Consider the following 13,221-nt stretch of genomic DNA (forward strand, 5'->3'; position numbering starts at 1 on the left):
TTTTATTAGACCCCCAAAAAAGGTCTCCAAGGATCATACTACCTCTGTTGCATGTCCAGATAGAATCTGGAAGACAGGTATGGAACAGATTTGGATGGAAGAGGGAGAGAATGTGCAAGGGAAGATATCCCCTTACTGATAGCTGGGGATTTACCTCTGCATTGCCCCCACCTTTCTTCTTCCTCTTAACACCTGAACCAAGCCTCAGAGGTAAGAACGAGTGTAGCAAAGTCCAATCCCTTCTGAAGGAAGAATCTACTGATTGTCATTGCTTGGATTTGGAGGCCAGGAAACTCCTCAAACAATAGCCAATTTGTAGGGTTATCCTCAGCACAACCTTAGTGAGATATATCAGAAGTCCAGCACATATCCCATCCTCAAAGCACCTATATATCTGTGTCTGAAAGGTGTTACCTTGACCAAACATGAATCAGTCAACTGTACCTCAAGGCTAGAGATTATGTATTCATCAATCTGTTCTGGGTCCATTTCCTTTCCCTAAAATGTGAATGGATCCAGGAACATGTAATCAGGAGCCAGGTCATGAATCAGGACATGACATTTTATGTTTGTGAAAAAATATTTGGCTACAGAGAATAAGAGCAGTACAGTGTATTCCCCCTCTGGTGAACGGGTGAGGTCATGTGGTCAAGCCAGCTGTGTGCTTGAAAACCAAAAAGGAAACAGTTACTGACCAGATCACCACTTACAGTTACCACTTTACAAATGTACACTAATGGAGTTTAGAAGATTTGTGTACTCAATGGAACAAAATCTGTTTCACTACATTTACCTTTCGGTAAGTGTCTACTTACGAGCAAGAGTTCACTCACACAACCAAATAAAAAATCAACACTTATTACAAACAAAGGTAAAAATAGGTTCAACAGTTGAGAGAGGAGTGCAGCATAACATATGTAAACCCCCTTCCAGAGACAAGTGACTATTCTGTGACAGATGGGTGGGCAGTGCTTTCCACTCACACTATCTGTCATTAACCAACTATCATGTTAACAATTCAATGGCCATTCAATGCCACTGAAGATTGACCCCTGGTTTAAAGGACAAAAGATTAGTACAGGTGTAGGAAAAAAACAGGTGAAACTGTATTTAATGCTAAACAAAGCATTCACTTATGTGAGCAATTCCCTCATCTCACCTGCTGGATTATTCCCCTCTAGTCTCAGCTATATAAAAAATTACAATTTAGAGACTAGGTAAAATACAAATTTTTATGGATATCAGCACATAAAATTTACTGATATGGAAAATCAATAACAGTGTAAAACATGAGGAGTATTCAACCAGATATGATTTCTTTTTCATAAAACTAGGGTTGGACGTGAACTGTGTAGCAGATGAGACTTTACTCCTGTAAGGGTGGTAGTAGTGGCAACTAGCCCTTACAATGTTAATACCTACTTTCCATATTTTAAGTAGATAGGATTTGTGCAACAGAGTCAACCTGCATTAAGGCATAAATAAAATAAGATGTATGTTTGTTGAATGGCCACATAAATCAAAATGAAGTATTACAGTACAGTAGTCTATTCTTGCCCTACACCATATACTATGTCATAAAAACTTCTTAGCAAGAGGATATTCTGTAATATAATGCAGCTACACTCATAATAAAAGTAAGACTAATAATTGCAGAACATTCAATATTACTGTAGATATCAAAATGATGTACATCAAATTTCCCCTTATCAACAATTTTGATCCCTGAAACAGATTTTGCCATTTTTTATTTGCAGTTTGGGGCTAACTCTTCAACCATTAAAACTAATCATATTAATATATCTAAATAGTTTAAAAATGCTAAGTGCATCACCATGAAAACTCATAAATAATCATTTCAAATAAAAAATCAAATAAAGCTAAAACTATGTGCTAGTTTGATAGCCTAATATACTAAAATATTCATAGCCATCACCTGTGGAAATATAAATTACATGCAGAAATATTTGCTGCTAATCAAACATCTACAGTATTAGAAAGGAGAAACAACTCCATATCACGGAAAAGCAGATACCTAGAGCCACGCACGAGCATAACATCCCTTGGGCCTATAATTTTTATTTACAATAAAAGCAAGATAGATTACCAACCAAATGTTTTTAATATCAAAGCACTGAGCAGTTTAAACCATTACATAAGGTAATAAAAATATTTGTAACTCTAGCGTAAAATAGGCAACACACCATAGTTAAGGTCTTCTGCAAACTTACCATCACACCATAATAACTAAAATCATTCACATATGCATTAAAATCTAATTTTTGGTCTTCAAATGTGCTTATATAACTAGAATGATGTACAGTACACCACTTAAATGAAAGAACTGTTTCTATTGTATTCTACTCAAAATTCATTGCATGTCAAATAGAAATCTGTATAAAGTATTTCAATCTACAGTAGGTAATACAGTATAACACCTTCAAGTACAACAGTACAGTTTGTGTTTTTAACCTAACACAGTTTATGCTCTCCAGCAGGCCATACAGCCTACTGACCAACTGAGCTCCATATAAAGGAGAATTATTGACAGCACGCAAGTCCATACTTTCATCTATAAGCTTTTTCCTTTTATTATTCAATAGTTGCTATTTATCTGCACACAATACTGTATGTTGTAAATATGAAGTTAAGAATCTGGTAACTTTTGTGGGATACTGTACTGTACATCAATTGTGAGTTCATTAAATCTACTCAGCATTTCACATGATATATGCTAATGTTTCCTACACCAATATCCTGAAGAAGTATATGCACATGGTCCCCAAACACTCAAAAAGGAAATAGATGGAATGTTCCTTTATCATTTGTTCTTAAAATTATTCGAATTGCCTTATTCATAATGCATTTATAAAAGAAAACCTAGTGAGGTACTTCTGGAATACTTTAGTTAAAAATACTCCATACAAGAAATAAGAACGCTATCAAGTACGAAAAATTTATCACACTGCGTAAACAAATCACACTATAAATCAAGCATTATGCAAGACATAAGCATATGGATTGAGTTACCTAAAATCACGCTGTTAAATTGACAAGAAGCTAAAAAGATATTCCTAAAATATTTCAATTCAGAGGCCTAACTATTCTGATAAAATACAATAAGATGAGGAGAATTAAACGTTTATTGCTAAAAAGAATATTACCCTTCCAATTCTCAGTAATAATTTTGTCCTTTCCTTCTCCATCCACAACATACTTAAATGAAAACAAGGCAAAGTGGGGATCAAACAAGAGAGCTTAACCCCTTAAACCAATTATGCCTCAGTTGATCAGCATATTGAGCAAGGTGAGTCACATCAGAATGGAAAAGGGCATACACTAAAAACCATATCCCAAAACCATTACTGTACCTAGAACCAGCAGGATCATACCTGAAATCAAACCCTTCAAAGTTTTGTACCTAATAGATTTCACTTAAATTTTCCTAACCAAAAAATACTTTCACCTTCCATGCGCAAACACTGTATACCATTTCTCAAGCATCAGAAATTAACTTTCCTTGCAAGCCTTTTTAGGTGGAAACTACTATTACACTTTATTTATTGAAAACCTAACTAAAATCAATTTCCTCTAGGGTCATATTTGGTTACCAGACCTACACACAAACTTCCTAAGATTTCTTACCTCTTCTGTCATACTCCGGTCTTCAGCAACATGAGTATTACTGTGTTCCGTGCCTAGAAGCTTTTCCAGCTTGGTCTTTTTTTTCTCCTTGCGCATGACTACTTCAAAATCTGTCACCTGAGAATACGGCATACCATAACAAGGTAGAGACAAGGAGTCAAGAGTAAATCTTGTCTAGATAAGAGGAGAAAGGGTGCAAAAGACAAAACTTATAGTTTCAGGAGAAAAATCTTGATAATAGAAGAAAGAAAGAGTAAGTACATATAAAACGAGTGTTCAATGATGCTTGGCCCTAAATACAGAGAAAAAAATGAGAAAAAAGCCAGACACAAATGTGGTATTTAAAGAGAAAAAATTTCTTTATAGTCAAGGGCAAAGTTAGTACATATAAATCCAGGGTTTGATGATACCTGGGTCTAGCCATGAAGTTGAAAAATATTACAAACAAATTAAAGGAAGGATTAACATCAAGGTGGAATGAAACTGGAAAGTGCAATATAAAATTTTATAAACTTTTGAATTAAGAAAATTTCAGTGATACATTGAAACACGTTCAAGAATGAAAATTAGACAGAGACTGGAGGCAGAAAAGATGATACAAAAGTTTGGATGAATTTGACAGTAAAGATTTTGAGTAGATTTTAGGGATTGCAGAAAAGGAAGGTACTGTGGAATTTGAATTACGCTCCGGTGACGTCTCTCCCAGAAGCACGTTTTCACAAAGAAAATGTAGAAAAAGTAATTTACAATGCTTCCTTGTGGTGGTTTGTTATATATCCATATAAGAGAAGCAAACTTACATGAATGGCATTGCAATATTCTAAGCTATTCCCAGTCTAAGGACAATGCTCTTTTTCAGCATCACTTCTACCAAGGGCACTGGTGGCTCTCAAACCAAACGACTGAATTCAAATAAGCATCCTTAAGCTCAAGATCTGGTCAAAATGACAACCTCTTTTCCCAGAATCTCATCAATTTGACAACATTTTTTATATTCAATGATTTTCTGAGACTACCTTTTACACATCTAGTTATTCCTAAACCTTACTATTGTATTAATTTTTCCTTTAGAATTAATCTTATTTGTAATCTAATTGACATTACAAGATTTTCCTAATCTGGTGGCCTGTCCAATGCATTAAGAATGAAAACTCTGGGGTATGGGCAAAATTTTTTAATAATAATCCCAACCTGGTGATGTCAAAAGCTAAATAAAACATAAAGGGTGACACCTTTCTCTTTCAAATTTTAAAGCAAATTATCAAGTCCTCTTAGCTTGGCAAACCAATCATATTCTAATTTCTATCAATTATATTGTTTCTCTAATGGATTGTATTTATGGATTTGGGCAATGTATACCAGCACTACAGCTTGTGAGTCCCAAGAATGACTAGAATAAAACCCTCGAGTTACAAAGTGAGATAAAACCTTGAAGATATTGGATAGCACGATGGAATTAAGGAAATGGAGGCAAAGCAACTGCAGTTAGGGGCCAAAGGAACCCTTGTCTAAATTGCATTGCATTAGGTGCACTGACAGCACTACCACACACCTATAGGGTATCTCTTTATTCGTAATCTAATTACTGTACAGTACTGGACCTAAAAGATGAAACACCAGAGCAATTTAAATAATTGTAATGTAAAATCAGTAACTTCCATCTGCTACTCTATCAAGATTTCTTATGTACCGTATATCTTTGTTGCCTCAATAAAACAATGCTATATAGTAAAATTCAAATGACTTAAATTTCAATACGAAATATCATTAAGAATTTTAACATCTCAATATCAGACTAATATACCAAAGTTCAGATGCATCATACACCAGACGATTCTTAATTGTTACAAAGTAAGCTATTGATTTATTTTCTACTCATGCTGAAACATTAAGCAACTGTTTCATCAGTAAAAAATAAAAGTTCTAAATTATCAAGGTAGCTTTTATTTTTACACTCCAGCTCAGAAATCCTGAATATACAAAAATGTGTCATTTGCTTACAACCCAGAGCTTCACCAATGAATGCACCATTCCTCTATCAATGGATTCACAATGCAAAAGACATCTGCAAAAACTAGCATACTTTACTTTCCCAAATCAATCATTTCACCAACACTGGAGTAAGAGAAAATTGGGCCAATATGTAGATAACAAGACCAAAAGAACTCAATGAGTTGTTTATGAGGAATATTCACTCGACCTAATTAAAATACTTACCAGTCAAGTTGGAACCCTAATTTGGAGCTTATTTACTATACTTAAATGATGACTTTACCACAAGAAATATATTTTCCACGAATAAAATGATTATTCAAAACATCACAAAAAAGTAGATTGGAAAATGCCATAGTGCCATGACAGCCTCTCATTGCCAAGTGACAGGAATGAACCATGAACAATCATATTAAGGGTTTGGTACATTTGCTTCATATCCACATACACAGGTGTATAAATTTTCACATCCAACTTAGCTCCTACATTGGGTAGCTCAGTGGATCAGAACATTGCCTGAGTATGGCGAAAGTCTAAGATTAAGATTAAATCCAGGGAGGAAAAATATATTCCAGGATTCACAGTGAAAAATCAGCTACTTTACTAATAATAAATATACTTACTTTTATACCAATTTCATACAGAAGTCTGTCAACAATGCAATATGATAATGTTCCTGTCACATGCTTGGAAAAATCTAATCCTCATTAAACTTCAAGAAAAAATAATTTTAAATTAAGAGTAAAAAGAGCATGGACGGAAGACATGTATGTACCCAATAACATCAGTGCCTGCTAAAAGAATTAATACCAATCTTCTTTAAATGCATTCAATATTCATTTACTTTTCCCATACAAAAGGCACGCTCAAGAGCTACATACTAAACATTGCATTATTTGGAGAGCTATAAGGGAATAAAAGAAAGGAAACCTATTCCACTATAAATTAGAGTATTTTTAACTTATGTTGCATGGGCTACTTATTTCATGAAAATAGGGAAAGAAATCGACCACTTCTCATACTTTAACTCGAGTTGCCCTTGGGCAATTTTCAATTGAAACTTGCCCTAAATTCTTTACCTAGAGTGAAAGGAGGCTTCATATTACCCAGATCCATGGGTTGCAAGTGATAGCCAAGACTGTCCTGACTTTATAAATATCATCTGTAGATATTTTTTATCACCTATTAATGTAGGATTTACTAATTTGTTATTTCTACCATTTTCTATGTAGAAATACTAAGGGGGAAATGGTAATTTCTGTAAAAGAGAAATCAAGGGACAATTTCTTTTTATTTCATAATCAATTGTACATTCATTCTATGGGTTAAAAGCATTAGAGCATCCCTTGAAAATAGATCCAATACATACATAATACAACTGAAATCCCTTTTATTAATCCTCACTCAGCACATGATAATGTTCATTACTTAATGATAAAAATAAAGACTAAATTATGTGATTGTGTGTACACACTTACGCAAACATACAGTATGAATCCAGAAGAGAAGACCAAAACAACCTACCAAAATCCTTAATGACTTTCTTAAACAAGCTAATTCTTCTGAGTTTGTTGAACAGCTGAAAAAATATTATAAATAAATGAACTTACCTCATTCAACATGAGACTTATGACACAGCCCTCCCAAAAATTATAGCAGCAAGAAATTACTACCCACACCTGAAGTGTTGCTAACATTCAAACTTGGCTTAAACTATTGCAGAAGGAGAAAACAAACACAGTGAGAAGATGCTTGACCTAAGAGCAACGTTTTAGTGCATCAGCTCCACAAGGTAAAACCAGACCGTTGGTTAGTGAAACGACAGTTTTCAAGACCAGCCTAATTTTACGAATTAAACAAACACAGCAATTAAAACAAATAAACCTTAAGCCTTGCAAAACAAAAATGAATAACAAAGGAATAGTTAAAAAGTGCAAAAGCTAAACGTACAGAACAGCATTATTCAGCCTTCAAAAGATAATCTAAATGGAAAAAATAAGTCAAACCACCACAATAAAGCATGTGCTTGCAGGCAACATGTCATGCAGGCTAGCTTTACTAGCAGAAACTTTTAATGATTCTTTCAAGCAACTTAATTAGAAAAAGAGGTACAACATGAAAATAAAAACACAGCCTTCTAATTAAATTTAACAGAAAATGTAAGAGAAACAATCCATGCAAGTGGAAATTCTAGAGATGCCTTCACCAAAAAAACTAAAATTAAAAAACATAAACTTTGAAACTTCTAATTTGAATTTGTGAACAATTATACTGCAATATCAATATATATATACAATAACCCAATTATACGTCAATGTTAAATCAGTGTAGAACATCTAATCAACTAAAAAAAACTTCACGAGCAAGATGATGCACTCGATAAAACAAAAAGTTAAAACTCTATCAACTTCACTAACAACCTACCTCTTCATTAGCAGCTAACAGACGCTTGATGTGAGAAATGAAACATGGCAGCAAGACAGCTCTGCAATCAGGGATCTTGAACAGTTCACTATGAATGATGTCATTCATGGTCATCAGCTTCTGCTTAGGAATGCGTTTGTGGTCCAAGTTGTCAATCATCTTCACAAGAATGGCACTGTAAGCCGTTAAACATGTCAAATCAAACTGTAAAAGCCGTAGTATATACATTATACATTTTTTCCAAAGTCAGGGCTATTGGACTCAGGAAATATGCTATTTTTCTATGCCCTCAATACCATTAACACCCGCATTAGATATTGTGCTTACAAACTACATTTATCTTAGGCTCTATACTACATAAAACATGGTGGCATATTTGTCTGAACCATCTCTCAGGGTGAGAGAATGGAATGGGATGAGCTTTCTTTGGCTGCAAGAGGATAAATAGCAACTCTCTTTTTTAAAGGTATGTATATTTTTGACCAACTTATTACATTTTTCCAGAGCAGTTGGCCTTTGGATAAGTGAACCAATAGATAGTTTTTTTACAGTGGTCCCTATTTGCCAGGCTATGGAAAAGTGAACCGGAAGATAGCATACCCACAGACAAGGAAGGTTAACTGCAAGTGATACCAATCATCACAACATGTTTGGCACCTGCAGAGTGAACCAAGATTCTTTGAAGCAAATTTTCCCAAGCTTAGAAGACAACCTGACTTTTGGGAGAGAATTCACCCAGCATAAATACTTGCTTGCTGGTTTATGTAGGTAGCTGTCATTAAATTGCCATGGCTGACAGGAATCTATATTAGAAAATATGCTTGTCTTTAATGGAAACTTGAAAAGTAACATATAAAATAAGATACAGTTAACCTTGTTCTTTGATTGAATGTATGATGAATTAACAGTCTCATGAAAATATATTAAACATGCTTACAAAAAAAAATGAAAATATGAACCATTTCACAAAAACTTGAGAAATTCATCATATACAGCATGTGGTTTTGGAAATAAGGCCCGATGCCGAGACCCAGGATGTCATTCAATGCTGAGAAGCAACCAGGGAAAATCCCATAGTTGCACAATTAACTGGAAAATTAAAAAAGAATGGAAAGATAGATGGAAGAAAAGTTGGCAGTAAGGCTACAAAATAAGTGTAGCTAAGGGCAAGGCAGACGCTGCATATACTATACTATGGCCTACATTACATTACATGAGGAACACTGACGGCACTACCTATCTAAGGAAAACACCATATATAGAAAAATATCACCAGATAATAACATGATAATTCTGTAGTGGACCTACCTCATAGATACAGGATCGAAATTTGACATTATATCAGGTATTGTGGTTGTTATGTATTTCAAACAGTGAGCTTGAACTGTAAGGGTCGAGTCATTGGTATGCACCATCATGTGAGCCATGGCCTCTAATAGCTGCTGTAGACTTTCCTCAAATTGCTCTTGACCACGACCATGCAGTCTGAAAAAGGGAAAGATATGAATCACACATGAAATCTAGAATTAAATACTAAGGAGCTAAAAAAAAATATTTTTCAATAATAAAGAACAATACAAAAAGTACAAGTAAACTATTTTTTTTATTCAAGAAATTAAAATTTACTGTTACTATTATTATTATTATTATTACTGTATTACAATTACTACCATAAACTTTTAAAGATCTGGACTGGTGGATAACTGGCCACATCTTTTTATATACTTGTTACTCACGCTCTCTTTAAGAAGCCACTATAATATTCTATGAAAATTCACAACACTTGCTTAGTTAACTAAATTTACTGGTTACCCAAGAGCTTTATATCATTATAATTGTTAAAGTGTTCAAGCTTAAAATTAACAAAATAATTTAAGTACCATATTTATGATTAAAAACTTTTTATCTTAAGTATGGCTTCTTACTTAAGATTTTCCCAATTGCAATCTCTTTTCTGTTGAATACAATTTTTCTTTACATAGAAACAGAAAAATATGTGTAGATATTTATAAAAACTGAATATTGAGACAGTTTACCTTATCACAAATGTAAATTCTATTACTACAAGATTTATAAAATCTGAATATTGAGAGGGTTTACCTTATCACAAATGTAAATTCTATTGCTACAAGTGTTATTCTCTACCACTTAAATATATTGTATTAACCTGTGGATATAAAAAAAAGTTCTTATATGTTCAAAAGGTTATGAAATAAAATACTTACTCCACAAAAAGCTGCCTTGAACGGATGATAAACTTAAAGACATACTGAAGACACTTCATGGATTTCTTCAATGTTTCCTGTCGATCCATGTCCATACCTTGCTCCACATAGAACTTCAAAACATGAATAAGCTTACTGCAAAAGAAACAATACAATCACTGTAGTTAGTATCAAGCAGAAAAAATAACAAATTCATAACAATAATTTGTACTTTTCCTAGTCTTTTAAAATAGCGATGGCTCTATGAGAGCTCGGATGGACGATGAATATATTTAACAACGCAGTTAACGACAGGTGTTGAGTGAACACAATTAGCCCTGCCTGCTCTCCTGTTAAAGACTCTTCACTTCTGACCTTTGTCTTAGAACTGAAAGGGGTAGTTGAGGTGGGAAGTTTAATAGACTCGTAAGTTTGTATAGCAAAGTAAATAAATTTTCGTTCTTTAAAATAGGGACTCGTTGGTGAGAGGATGCCCTTATACTGTACTACCAAACCGGTTGTACCTCTGTATTTACTGGAATATACTAGTCCCCCTGGTATAGTGAGGGAAACGACTCTAGCAACGACTCTAGCAACCTCTTATCTGCCTAACATAAGGATGAGTAAGCTGATAGGGTCTAGCCTGTACTTGGTTATGTACCCAATACTTAGCAATTGCAGGAATTGTTCTCCCTTGAAGGAGAGATGCATTCTGAAATTGATTACGAGGTGTATTATGACCAATGAGTTTATTCATTCCACCATCCTCTCTTGTTATCAGAGGATGGGGGAGAACTACTTACTGATTTAGTCTGATATGGTAAGAAGCAGAAGAATCAGTCATTCTACCTTTCATCCAGACTTAAATCGAACAGATTACCATAGACAAAATGCTTTCTTTTTCGTGTGGAAGCTAGGCTAGCTACACAATTATTTTAACAGCCATCATAGGTCCAGGAACAAGTGTCGAAGAATTTTAAGGAATACACGCTTAAATAAAAAGTGGTATAAGTTGTTAGTACTTCCAAAGCCTGCCTTGATCACCTGGCTGACTGCAAGAACAAGGTGGGACGGATACTCCAGACTTTGTGAGCTCTGGTCCGAGCTGATACTCAACCCCTTCAAAAATTGAGGCATATCATAATTATTACTAACTAAGCTATAATTTTAGTTGGAAAAGCAGGATGCTATAAGCCCAAGGACTCCAACGAAGAAAATGGTCCAGTGAGGAAAGGATATAAGGAAATAAATAAACTATATGAGAAGTAAAGATTATAGAGTTTAGAAAACCTTTAGATCAGTAACAATGTTAAAATAGATGTGCCATATATAAACTATGAAAAGAGATTTATGTCAGCCTGTTTACATGAAAATGTCCACTGCATGTTCCACTGATTCAACTGCCTGATTAGGAAGATCATTCCACAATCTGGTCACAACTGGAATAAAACTTCTAGAATACTGTATAGTATTGTGCTTTATGATGGAGAAAGGAGGACTAACTGCATACCTTATACTATGTACTGGACGGTACAGTTTGGGAAGATCTGAATGCAAAGGGTGGTCAGAATTATGAAATCTTATGCAAATGCATAGAGAACTACCTGAACGACGGTGCCAGAAATTAATATCAAAATCACAAGAGACCACAAGTTTTTGTCCAACAAATTAAGAGACGAATCAGCAGCTGAGGACGAGACAGGAGAACAACACTTGAAGACATTTTTTGGTGATATTGAAGAAGAAACAGACCAAATGTGTTTCTTAGAAGGAAATCTGCAATTAAGAATCACACCTAAATTTTTGAAGTTGTAAATAGTTAACCCTTTCAATACGATGACATACAATGTACGTCAAAACATGCCAGGTAAAAGGGTGTATGACATACCAGATACGTCATTTACAAATATAAACCATTAGAAAGTTAAAATCCTTCATTTATACCACCAAAAACTAAAACACATGGTCATATAGTACAATGGGGAGAGAAAAGTGCCATAGAAATTCTTTTTCATCATCTTGGACATTGCCAAGAATGATGCCTGAGAATCCTTAGCCTTCCTTTTCCTTCTCTAAGTAAATTCTTGCCACTAAACAGGAGGCCACGATCTACACAGCCCATGGGGACAATTGTGAATAATCATGCTCCCACTCACAAGAAATGCAGAAAGTATGGGGATCTATTGCCTGTTTAGCTATAAACTGAGTGCAGAGACTACCTTTCCCCCATATTTCTGTTCATCCGACTTCACCTTTACAATATAGAGCAAAGCCAGCAATCAACCATTCAACTGACAGGATTAGGAAATGAATTAACAGCCTTGGTTAGGGTCACAACAATGCCTCCATGGTAGTTGCAAAGACAAAAATGAAGTCCTTCACAAAAGTGTGTGCAGGGATATTCGTCCACACTCACCACCTGTTGAAGGTTTATATACAAATAGGAACAAAATAAATCAAAATTATATTCTCATAAGAAACTTCAGTATCTTAGGATTGGATAATGAACTTAAGATTTATCAACATCAATCTGCTTCGTACTTGTATACTAAAGTGGCATGAAAATTCTGCTGAATGTAGGAGTCTAGAACTGGCTGGAAGGCTTCGTGTTTATTTTTATCAGTGGCAATGGTGATCACATAAACCTGAAATATAAAGAATTTATATCATTGAACAAATTTTCACAAATCCTATTACTACAGTATTTGCAATAATCTTATATGTCCATCTGATAAAACAATGGAAACTCATGTAATGTTTCAAATCACTGCTTTCCGGAATTTGAAAACCAAAATAATCTTTGAAAATAAAGCAATAAGTAATGTCATAAAATAAAATTTTATTCCACGATGCTTGCAAACAATTCAGTAATGCCATTTTCCCAGAAACAATCACAAAGGATCATTACTTTACCATTTTAATAAAAAGGTTTTTCTCACATAAGTACTTTAAACTC

General features: G+C 34.4%; 1 protein-coding gene across 7 annotated transcripts in view; it reads right to left on the reverse strand.

Annotated features, from left to right (window-relative positions):
* The window catches only part of mbc (myoblast city), a 169,064-nt gene that overhangs the window by 103,190 nt on the left and 52,653 nt on the right, over positions 1-13,221 (reverse strand). For 6 of the 7 annotated variants that reach the window (XM_068392118.1, XM_068392111.1, XM_068392116.1 and 3 more), the window contains exons 16-20: positions 12,807-12,910; positions 10,287-10,421; positions 9,370-9,546; positions 8,062-8,236; positions 3,646-3,762 (exon numbers count right to left, since the gene is read on the reverse strand). In XM_068392118.1, the coding sequence (XP_068248219.1) occupies positions 3,646-3,762; positions 8,062-8,236; positions 9,370-9,546; positions 10,287-10,421; positions 12,807-12,910 (708 nt within the window). The remainder of the gene's footprint in view (positions 1-3,645; positions 3,763-8,061; positions 8,237-9,369; positions 9,547-10,286; positions 10,422-12,806; positions 12,911-13,221) is intronic. The other variant, XM_068392117.1, reaches the window with a different exon arrangement.

The sequence above is a fragment of the Palaemon carinicauda genome, chromosome 18 (assembly GCF_036898095.1).
Source record: "Palaemon carinicauda isolate YSFRI2023 chromosome 18, ASM3689809v2, whole genome shotgun sequence".
Lineage (NCBI taxonomy): Eukaryota > Metazoa > Arthropoda > Malacostraca > Decapoda > Palaemonidae > Palaemon > Palaemon carinicauda.